The 11,845-nt window shown below is 37.8% G+C and overlaps 1 protein-coding gene across 1 annotated transcript; it reads right to left on the minus strand.

Moving 5' to 3' along the window:
* Positions 1 to 7,153: 7,153 nt before the first annotated feature.
* LOC113039394 (uncharacterized) lies at positions 7,154 to 9,889 on the minus strand. Its single transcript, XM_026197284.1, has one exon. It carries the CDS (start codon positions 9,613 to 9,615, stop codon positions 8,116 to 8,118), a length of 1,500 nt encoding a protein of 499 aa, XP_026053069.1. The 5' UTR covers positions 9,616 to 9,889; the 3' UTR covers positions 7,154 to 8,115.
* Positions 9,890 to 11,845: the final 1,956 nt, after the last annotated feature.

Below are 11,845 nucleotides of genomic sequence, written 5' to 3' on the forward strand. Positions count from 1 at the left end.
AAACACACCTGATGAACAAACACAAACAGATTCTGTCACACGTATTACAATGTAGTTTAATAAAGCTTTAACTGAAGTTTAAAGTAGTTTTGAAATAATTACAAACATTTGAAATGTGGAAAGTTTGAAATGGCAAAAGATTGAAACAACAGCATGGAAAATAAATGGCCAGGTAAAAAAACATGTACAGGATGGATGATATCTGAATTTTGGTAGATTCTTATGAACATTTCTTTTCTATCTGGAACTGAAACTTATTAGAACATTAACATCTTACTGGGAAAATATTAACCTTGTACCTCAAATGGGAATATCTGACTGAAAGTACAGCTGTAATGTTTAGCATCATAGCTTTAATTTCAAGAGATAAACATAAGTAGTAAAAACCTGAATCCAGGTTACATCTCATAATATCTCAAATAAAATGCAAGAGTACATTCTCTGACTGATTTAAATAGTGTTTAGTTCATAATCAGAATCAGAATCAGAATGAGCTTTATTGCCAGGTATGTTTACACATACGAGGAATTTGTTTTCGTGACAGAAGCTCCGCAGTACAACAGAATGACAGCGACAGAACATAAAACCCATAATAAAAGAATAAAAAATACAAATAAGTAGATAGTTGAACTTATACCAGAACCAAAAAATTTAACTTACCAACCAGACAAGTAAAGCCAAACCAGACAGCAACAAAAGTTTTTTCTTTAAACATCATCTTCCAGCAGTTTTTAAAAGATGATCTGAGAGCGTTGAGGTCTTAAGTCAATTATATATATTTTTTTTAACTGCTTCTGTCTTTGTGTCTTGACTGAGTGAGCATGTGTGAAGAGTGTGGTGGCTAGAGTCCAGTTTTGCAACAGTGATATTTTATGTGTGTGGGGGGGGGTGTCTTTGTTTCTCTCCTCGTTTCATTAGGCAGTGTGATTAATTTAAGACCCTACCAAAACAATCTTGGACTGGAATAAATAACATGATTGTATTTGTCTTTAATAGAACATGATTATTGAGAGTTAGCATTTCTCACCAAATAGAAAATTACTCTGTTGCTGTTTTAAATGAGTGGGCAAACTGGAAGCAATGAGGTGTTTTCTTTTGCAATGGTACAAAATTACACTTGTTCTGTCCCAAATGACTCCGCTGATGTGGACAGTTTTTACAGCTGTTACACACAAGCCTGTTTCATGATTTGAAACAAATATACTAATGTATAATTTATAAATATATATTATTGTTAACAATTATTTGAACATTGTACCTGAGATTTGTGAAACAGTCTGGTTTCTATAACTTTCCCTCAAGAGAATATATCTGCCCTTAAACTTAAAAGTAAAAACGATTCAACATTTATAATTTGACATCAACAGACATGAATTTTTATCACAATTTTATTGTGATGCATTTTTTGGGCCGTATCACCCAGCCCTATTACAAGATTTAAAAATTATATATTTTGTATATAAGAAATGTAAAGGAAATTATAAGATAACATAAATTAACTAAGGTGTGTCTAAGATAAGTTTTTTTTCAACCAGCATTTCAAATATGGCAATTAATTGGTGTCAGTGAATGTAAAAGGAAGTGTGTTTGAGGGGTTGTGGTCTAATTCAGTCTGGTGGAAGTAAGCAAATAGTTTTCACTGTCAACAGTTTCTTCACTACGCAGCTTTACGACTGGTGCTCTCTGGTTTTCAAACATAATTGAATCTCTTTTAAACCTCTGAAGTGTTGAAGAAAATGTTTCACACATTGGCTTTTTGCTTTTTGTGCTTTTGGTGTCTGGTTGGTAAGTTATTGACATGTTTTATGATTTATTGTTGCATGCTATAAATCAAATAATCTGGTCCCAGATAAGGGGTAGAAAATAGATGCATGGATGTTGCCTGTTATTTGTGGAGTACTCTAATGAACTTCAATTAAACCATCAATAAATTAAACATCAAGATTTATACTAAACCAAAATTAAAAATCTCACTATATTAAGATGTGATAAGAGATTATATATATATATATATATATATATATATATATATATATATATATATATATATATATATATATATATATATATATATATATATATATATATATATATATAAATTGTTATCATTTATTTTTTACCTGGCCATTTATGTTCAGTGCTGCTGTTTTAAAGGGTCATTCAACTTATCTTTAACATGTGTGATTGAGAATCTGTTTGTGTTTGTTCTGCAGGTGTGTTTGGGGAAACAGATACAGTGAAGTCAGTGTCAGTGATGGAAGGAGATTCAGTGAGTCTAAACTCTAGTCTTACTGAAATACAGACAGATGATAAGATGGCATGGAAATTTGGAACTAACAGGTCTCTCATAGCTAAAATCATTAGAGAGACCCAAAAAATCTATGATGGTCCTGACGGGAGATTCAGAGACAGACTGCAGCTGGATCATCAGACCGGATCTCTGACCATCACAGACACCAGAACCACAGACTCTGGACTTTATGAAGTGACCATCAGTAACAGCAGAACAGAGATGAATTACAAATTCACTGTTACAGTCTACGGTAAGTAGACAATCACAGCTCACTATTACATATCACAGATCTAGCATCTATATTGTTGTAATTAGATTAGACGGGTGCTTGTTCAATTACTATAGGGTCATTCCGTGTCATCCAAATTTCAGTAACTCTAAAAATCACACTAAGTAATTCTAAACCCTGAGTAAATGGGATCCTGGGTAATCTTTAGTTAATTATTAAATCCTGGTTATTCATAGTCTGATGCATGTGTCAGAATGTACATTCCTTAACCATGGGTTACCGATATTACTTGCAATTTCAACACTCATCACTGGACAAACACAAAAAACAGATTTGGTTTTTGACAGTTGGAAATGGGTAGTTTCTTCAGAATCTGCATAAAAATTAACATAGTAGGTTTTATTACCACCTTGCCCTGAGCCTGAAGCCTGTACTGTGCAACAAAAGCAAAAGCAACAGCATTACATCTCTAATTTTTTTGTCTCAAATATAAATAACAGTTTTCCCATTTACATAAGTTGTTAAAGGTGTGGCTCTGTGGATAGCCCTTGGCTCCTAATCACACGGTTGGGGATTTGAATCTCACATGGAGACTAAAGATCTTCCTTCATTTTATTTGCATTGTGCTATATGTAACATAGTTCATAGATGGCCTTATAACTCCTGCTTGAAGCTACATTTGATCTATACTGTATTTGTATTTGTTTTGTCATGGTTTCAGCTTCTCTGCTTGTTCCTGTCATCAGCAGAGACCCTTCCCAATGTTCATCATCATCACAGCAGAATTGTTCACTGGTGTGTTCAGTGGTGAATGTGGGTCATGTGACTCTCTCCTGGTACAAAGGAAACAGTTTATTGTCCAGCATCAGTGTGTCTGATCTCAGCATCAGTCTCTCTCTACCTCTGGAGGTGGAATATCAGGATAACAACAGCTACAGCTGTGTGAACAACAATCCCATCACAAACCAGACCACACATCTGGACATCACTCAACTCTGTCAACCATGTTCAGGTACAGTAGCACTGATATTAACATTTATTTGTTTGTGTCAGTTAGCTTCGGTTTCAATAACTTTGTCTGAATCCTTTGTATGATTTCCCGCTCTTCCTTTGTTGTCATAGTTACTGATATAATTATTTCTTGAGTTCAGCTGTGTTTCTTTAACTTACCTTGTTTGTATTGGTGTTCATTTTTATTTCACCAACGACAACGAGACGATTAAGAATTAAAACTCTTTTTGAATGACAAAAACTGACAAAAATCTATTGACATTTTCGTCAACAAATAAAAATGTTAGGGAGGGACGAGATTCAGAGTACTCTTTCACATCCTATGAACAGAGAATTACACACAAAATTATGTAGAATTTTCATTTTTTACTAGGGGTGTGACGGTTAGTATATAACCGTGAGACGTGAGCGCATCTCATCGTAAATGAAACTCAGCGTAGGCCAATGCCTCATACATTAGCATTAAATATCTTTGCTGCATCCTTTCTAGAACAGACAATGGCTTTTTTTTGCGGCTCGCATCAGCAAAGCATTGCATCGTCCATAAACCGCAAAACAATCAGCGGATGATGAGTTTTGTGACAGATCTCCTTAATAAACGGAGGTCTGAAATCTCTGCCCCTTTACCGATCAGAGCGCGCGCTGACACGGAGTTAACCCGCTATCTCCAAGAACAACCAATTGACTCTACGGCAGATCCACTGGCATGGTGGTGGCGAGACAATGAAACACGCTATCCGCACCCCAAACCCCCCCCCCCCCCCCCCCCACCACCGTCACATTTGACTCACGTCATAACCGTCATCACCAATTCTGAAACCGGCACACCCCTATTTTTTACGAGTATTCACTTAAACATAGTTGATTATGTCTTAAGTGAATGTAAACAGTAGGGAGAACGCGTATCAATACATTGCATCCATAGCAGCTGTGCATTCGGGATATATGCCTAGTTTAGCCAGTTGCTATTGTCCGAGTCATTGATTTTAATCAAGCAACAAAAGAAAATCACTCGATTATGGAAAATACATGGGTAATGTGTCCCTGCATTTGTTCCCGGGTCGCTAGATTTTGCTCCTTCCACACTGCCAGTGATTACCCGGAATATGTGCATGCATTCACACACAACCCGTAAAGGTCCCGTAACTACTTGAGGGTTCAAGTTCATCTAGGCTACTTTTTGTTTTTGGAAGAAAACTGTTAGGAATAAGCCTCATATTTACCTCAGAAGAAGAATGCAATTCAAATCTTTGATTCATATTCCACAGTGATGAGCCCATTAGGGGAGGATACTTTGAGGTGGAAATCACATTAATATTCATTTAATATTTAATAATCACATTAATATTCATTCACAACTGCATTTTATTCATTGTCACTTCCTTGCAAATGGCTGTCTTAAAGAAGTTAAATCAATATTTTGTTTTCTGTGAATGAGCAAGCAGGATGATTTTCACCTTATTTTGTAGCAAAAACTTTAGTCTACCATATCCAGTTTCAAAAAGTCCTGTGAACAAATGTTCAGTATGAGTTTTATGGCCTAATTTTAGTCACTTAAAATATTTATTTTTTTCACTGACTATGCATCAACATGGTTTTCTCAAAAATACAAACTTGTACATAGATGCTAATTACATATTATTGTAACCAAGTTAGTGCCAAATACAGTGTTATCAGACTAATCCGTTATTATTTTTAGAAGAAACGGAAAAAAGTGAAAAAATCCAGGACATGTAAAAACTTCTCAATGGCCCAAAAAAACCCTCAGACCCTGGAGGGTTAACTCCCTGGGGTCGACGGTCACGCCAGCGCAACCAGCTCACTTTTTTCTGATCAGTGTGAAAGACACTAAAAATACTCTGTCCATTTTGGTCACACTGATAAGTGTTATACATCATTTGAAACTGTTAAGTGTCTACTTTTATTTGTCTACACTCACAATAGCAACATAACTTTGTGCTTTTGTAAAATAAAGAAAAAACAGGACACATTCTGTCTTCACTGTCTCATGCAAATGAGCCAAAACTCTGGAAATACTTTACACACTCATGAGAAATATGTCTATATAAAGCTTGAAACATCTACTTTTAAATTATGTAAATCATATCATTAAATATCTGTGATTAAAGTAATGTGTATGAAATCAGCACAGTGTACATTTTTTTAGATTTGAGCTCGTTATCTGTAAGCTACCCATAAGCTACTTTTGCTTTTCATATTACAATCATCCATGTGAGATGCACAACAAGTAAACGCCCACATCACCTCCATACACAAAGCTATTTTTTTTCTTTTCATTTTGTTTTTTTTCAATGGAAAAGATCGGTTTTTAGTTGTGTCTTGAAAATTGAGAGGGATTCGGCTGTCCGGATGGAGTTAGGTAGGTCATTCCACCACCAGGGTACGGCGAAATAAAACATCCTGACAGTGATTTTGTGCCCCTCTGCGATGGGACCATGCACGAGCCACTACCCATTTACTGAACGTAAGCTTCTGAAGATGATGTTGACACTTAGGAGAGAGTGGAGATAGGAGGGTGCATAGACCATGGATGTTCTGTAGGAAAGCAACAATGTCTTGATCTTGATTCGAGTCACAACTAGAAGCCAGTGTAGAGAGATGAGAAGCAGTGTGAAAAAAAGTGCTGCTGCATTATGAATCAGGATTGCACTTGTTGTAAGTCCATCCAGAAGAGCATTGCAATAGTGGTGATATGGATCCAGGGTGATATGGCCGGCAGTCATATCACCCTGGAGCCCAAGACTGGTTGCCCACTGAAGCTAAGCAGGGCTGAGCCTGGTCAGTACCTGGATGGGAGACCTCCTGAGAAAACTAGGTTGCTGCTGGAAGAGGTGCTAGTGAGGCCAGCAGGGGGTGCTCACACTGTGGTCTGTGTGGGTCCTAGCGCCCCAGTGTAGTGATGGGGACACTATACTGTTGTTAGATTTTGCTGTATTTGGCTGAGCAGTAGTTTGGGTGGCTCGCCAATGTACTAGATTTCTCTAATACATAAAATAAGTAAGCTTGATCAAAGTTCTTGTGGGGAGAAGAATTTATTGAAGGTAGCAGTGTAGCAGTTCTTCAGCAGTGATGTTAGCATGTCATCCTTCATACAATCTTAACCCAAGGTACTGTCTGTGAGACCAGACCTTTATACCTGTTAACAAATGTGCTACAAACAATACAATAACACCCCATGGAGAGACAATGATAGTGTAACCTTTTGGTGACTTGAAAGGATCTCTCCCATGGAGAGCCCATTCAATGACTTGATGTTGACCTAAGAGGCTGATTATATGGGCCAGTTGTTTCACACTATTGTGAACAAAGTACAGTTGCCTACAGTTGATTCCAAATACATCAAACCAAAGTTAATTAAAAACAAATAATCTTTCAATCCCCCCTTTGATCATTTTTGATCACACATAATAGAAAGAACATACAAAACAGTTATAATTTTAGTAGTCATGTACACATGCTGTATACAGGTTCCTTCTTGCAATACTTTTCAGTAATCATGAATACAAAATGCTGCATACAGGTTCCCTTACTTAAGATGACAGAATAAGAGTTCATGGTGAGGTTTGCATTATCTTTAATGCCTAAGTTCTTTTTTTTTATTTTAATGTTGCGATCTTGTGGAAGTGACGAATGTTGTTGTGTTCTGTGGATGTTAAGGCATGTTTATCTAGGTGGCCAGTGCAGTTTGGTCCAAGCGTTGGATATCTTTGCTCATCCTCTGAAACGCTGGGACACCTACAATCACACCAGAGAAAAGGGAAACAAATCTTTCCAAAGAAATAGTTTAAACAAAATATGCCTAATTACCAATATAACTGTCCCTATTTAATGTTGGCAGGACACTACAGTGTTTATCAGTGGTGAAATGTTCATGTCTTCGTCCTCAGGCGACAAGCTAGAGCCTAAAAACTCTAGTCCCACCATATTTGGACTCTGAAAAACACTACTGCCATCTATCCCTCATCTCTAGGCAAATTCACATCAATCCACTCATTGTTTCCCTGTGTCTTAACTGCTGTGTCAGTTACTAAAAGATCCTCAATTGGTCTTTCCCATCTGTATTCTTGTTGCGACACATCAGTTTTTTTAATCTTTACCCATTTGTTGGGCACTAAACCATGGCTCCCTTTTGGAGGTGCCAAAACTTGATTCTTGGCATTGTGTACTGCCAGACTGAGTCTTTCATCAGTTTGGACAAGGCTGTCAGATGTTAGATTTTCAGTGGACATGGGCCGGCCTGTGACATGTTCAAAAGGGCATAGTCCATTTTCCTTGTGGTTTTCCTTAAGGCATCGGTTGTCATCATGTTTTTTTACATCTTCCATTAACAATGATGATTGTTTCCTGTCCAATTCAATTTGAATCTGTTTACTATGTAGAACAGTTTGTGAGTTTTGCTGAAGTTGTCTTAATGCCGCTGCATGTTTACCTCTCTCCTTTACGGCTTGTTTAGCAGCACTGTCTACTAGGACATCCTCTGTGGCTTCAGTTGTTGAGGTTTCATGGAGTCCATCAGCTTTTGGATAAGATGTCACTAGCTGGTGCTGCAGAGAGAGGTTCTTCAGTTTCCCTGTGGCTCCACAGCATTTAGCAGAGTCTGTTTTTGTTTGGCTGTCAACTGCTGAAACCTCTTCAACAGGTGGTCGTCATCACTTTGTCTCAAACTCAGCTTACAATCACGAATCCAGTGTCCTTCCTCGTTGCAATGTCTAAATCTTTCCTGAGTTTTCTCTCTTGAGTGTCTCTGATATTCACTTTTTTCGTATCCCATTGTCCTGTTGTTGTATGACAAGGTTTTGGATTGTAAAACTCTGAGATCGACTTCCTGTGTTCTTTCAATCTTTGCTGACCATTCTACAATCTGCATAAATGTTGTTCCAGTGCTGTCCCAGTCATCATACCTGATTTTAAGAGTTTTAGAAACCTCAGGTTTCAGTCCATTCACAAATATGGTTTTAAAAGGGATGCTAGTGTCTTCACAGAGTTCTTCAATGTTGTTGTTCAAACCAGCATGTTCCATCCAAGTTTGTCTGAAGCGTTCTTCAAATTCTGCAACACTTTCTCCTGTCTTCTGCACACAAGAGGTAATTTTAGCCCAATTAACCTCTGCAGGTTTCAGTTCAAATAAGAAGGTTTGAACCGCTTCCCATCCAGGTTCAATGTTTTCTTGAGATTCACCAATCCTTCTTTCAACACTTTCTGTAAGTCGTTGTTGGTCATTGTCTCTTAAGTTCACATTAACAATCATCACACTGTCCAGTGGATGTAAATTGTAGATTTTCTGCAAGCGTTGAAGAAATTGCCATACTTTCCGTGGTTGCTTGTACACATCTGGCAATTCTTTTGACCATTTGTCAACTTGCTCTGGAGTAGCTGGCTGGTATGTTCTGTATGGAACATATTTCTTTATTACCTTTTTTACTGTGCGAGTTCGTCGTTCACCATCTTCCTCATACTCCTCTTCATTTTCAGTTTCAGTTCTTCTGTTCTTAATAATTACAGGAGCAAGTCTAACCTTCAGTTTGTCCTTTGTAATTTCAGTATGTGTGTTGATATCTGCATCACTGTTATCAGAGCTGCTTGAAGCTTTTGATTCCAGTCGTTTGGAGAGCAAAGTTAACAACTTGTCATTCTGATGTAACAGTCTTTCTTTGTCCTTCTTTACAGTCTGTAATTGTTCAGCCAGTGCTCGAACCTTTGCTTTCTCTGCTTTTTTCTCATGTTGTAATTTGTCAGTTTCACATCTCTGTAGATGCTGTCGAATTTGTTTGAGCAAAATTACAGACAAGCCATCTCTGTTGGTGTATGTCCTTAAGCGCTGCATCTTTCCATAAGCCCTTTTAATGTCCGGCAAAGCCCATAGTCCACTCTCTGAGTACTTGATGCTGTACTTCTGGCAGATGTCATCATGGCACTTCCTCAGTCCCAGCCTTTTGTCCAGATATGCATTCAGATTCTCCAACATCTGATCGATGGTAACATTTGGAGGTTCTGTTCCATGTCTTTCTGTTGTTGGCCTCAATGCATGACTATTGCCTTTGTTTTGTGCAGACTCAGCCATGGCGAATACAGGAAAAGTGCCCTCAGAGGTGTGAAAACAGAACAAAAGGTGTTACAGTCGTTAATGGTGCTTATTCAGATTTAAATTCACAGCAGTCTGTTAGACTGACCATTTTCAGTTACACAGACAAATCATTAGTTTAAAAGCTCAGCTTAGTTTTCAATCTTCCATTTAAAACGAAACATTTACATTCAGGCTAATTTTCCTTGTTTAATGTCTGAATTGAGTTCTAGCTCAGAAGGCTGAATGCCTTTTTCAAATTGGTCCCTTAGACAATTTACATTATAATTTTTTTTTTTTTTTTTGTATTTTTATGGAAGGCAAACAAACTTATAGTTTCATGGTTTTATGCCATCATCTTCTAATTCGGTTTGAACATTAATTTAAATCTACATTAGTGGCTACTGAATTAGCACCCAGTCAAGAATTCCCAATTCTTGCAGCAACATCAGTCCCAATTCTATCTATGACTCCTACAGTCTCTGGAGAAATGGACTAAATTGTTTTTTTTTTTTTTTTTTTTACACAATTCCTACAAACAAAAAGAGAAAGGACCAAGCTTATGCTTCTACAGTCTCTTGATTACTGGTCTAAATTGTTTCTTTCACACAATTCCTACAGACAAAAAGAGAACGGACCAAGCCTCTGCTTCTACAATCTCTTTATGAACGGACTAAATTGTTTCTTAAACAATTCCTACAGATACAAACAGAAAGTACCAAGCCCTTGCTTCTACAGTCTCTTGATTACTGGTCTAAATTGTTTCTTTCACACAATTCCTACAGACAAAAAGAGAACGGACCAAGCCTCTGCTTCTACAATCTCTTTATGAACGGACTAAATTGTTTCTTAAACAATTCCTACAGACATAAAGAGAAAGGACCAAGCCTCTGCTACTACAGTCTCTTGATGAACGGACTAAATTGTTTCTTAAACAATTCCTACAGACTCCAGAGAACAGGATTAAGCCTATAATTACACATCTATGGCTCCTACAGTCTCACGAGAACGGACTAAACCTCTTTCTTGAATGATTCTTATAGACTCAAGAGGACTGGACCAAGCTATAAACACTTTTTCTATAGCTCCTACAGTCTCAGGAGAATTAACTAAATCATTTAAAAGGTTCCTACAGACTCAAGAGAAAGGCCTAAGCCAAACATTTCTTAAACAGTGCTACACTGGTTATTATGGTTACACTACACACATCAAATGATCTGCTTACTTATGAAAAAGTGTTCTTTTAAGTTCTTTTAGAGAGCTGATAGTTTCACTCACCAAATTAGAATCTTTGAGAAAGGATCAAGTTGATTCAAATAACTTATGTCCACAGATGCGGTCTGTTGATCTTCAACACAAAAACTGTAGAATTTCCAAAACTCTTTTGTTCACTTCTTGTTGCAATTGGTGAGTTCTCTTCTTGTCAGTCTCTCCTGGCTGGCTCCGCCAAATTGTTAGATTTTGCTGTATTTGGCTGAGCAGTAGTTTGGGTGGCTCGCCAATGTACTAGATTTCTCTAATACATAAAATAAGTAAGCTTGATCAAAGTTCTTGTGGGGAGAAGAATTTATTGAAGGTAGCAGTGTAGCAGTTCTTCAGCAGTGATGTTAGCATGTCATCCTTCATACAATCTTAACCCAAGGTACTGTCTGTGAGACCAGACCTTTATACCTGTTAACAAATGTGCTACAAACAATACAATAACACCCCATGGAGAGACAATGATAGTGTAACCTTTTGGTGACTTGAAAGGATCTCTCCCATGGAGAGCCCATTCAATGACTTGATGTTGACCTAAGAGGCTGATTATATGGGCCAGTTGTTTCACACTATTGTGAACAAAGTACAGTTGCCTACAGTTGATTCCAAATACATCAAACCAAAGTTAATTAAAAACAAATAATCTTTCACTGTCAACATGCACCGTCCTTCGGATGAGACGTTAAACCGAGGTCCTGACTCTCTGTGGTCATTAAAAATCCCAGGATGTCTTTCGAAAAAGAGTAGAGGTGTGACCTCGGCATCCTGGCTCAATTCGCCCATTGGCCTCTGACCACCATGGCCTCCTAACAATCCCCATATCTGCTGATTGGCTTCATCACTCCATCTCCTCTCCACCAGTAAGCTGGTGTGTGATGGGCGTTCTGGCGCAATATGGCTGCCGTCGCATCATCCAGGTGGATGCTGCACACTGGTGGTGGATGAGGAGATACCCCCCTGACTGTGTAAA

The sequence above is a fragment of the Carassius auratus genome, chromosome 22, assembly GCF_003368295.1.
Source record: "Carassius auratus strain Wakin chromosome 22, ASM336829v1, whole genome shotgun sequence".
In the NCBI taxonomy this organism is placed as follows: Eukaryota; Metazoa; Chordata; class Actinopteri; order Cypriniformes; family Cyprinidae; genus Carassius; species Carassius auratus.

Excerpts from the sequence above, each read along its gene's own strand:
- LOC113039394 (XM_026197284.1), bottom strand. The coding sequence starts at position 9,615 with ATGGCTGAGTCTGCACAAAACAAAGGCAATAGTCATGCATTGAGGCCA.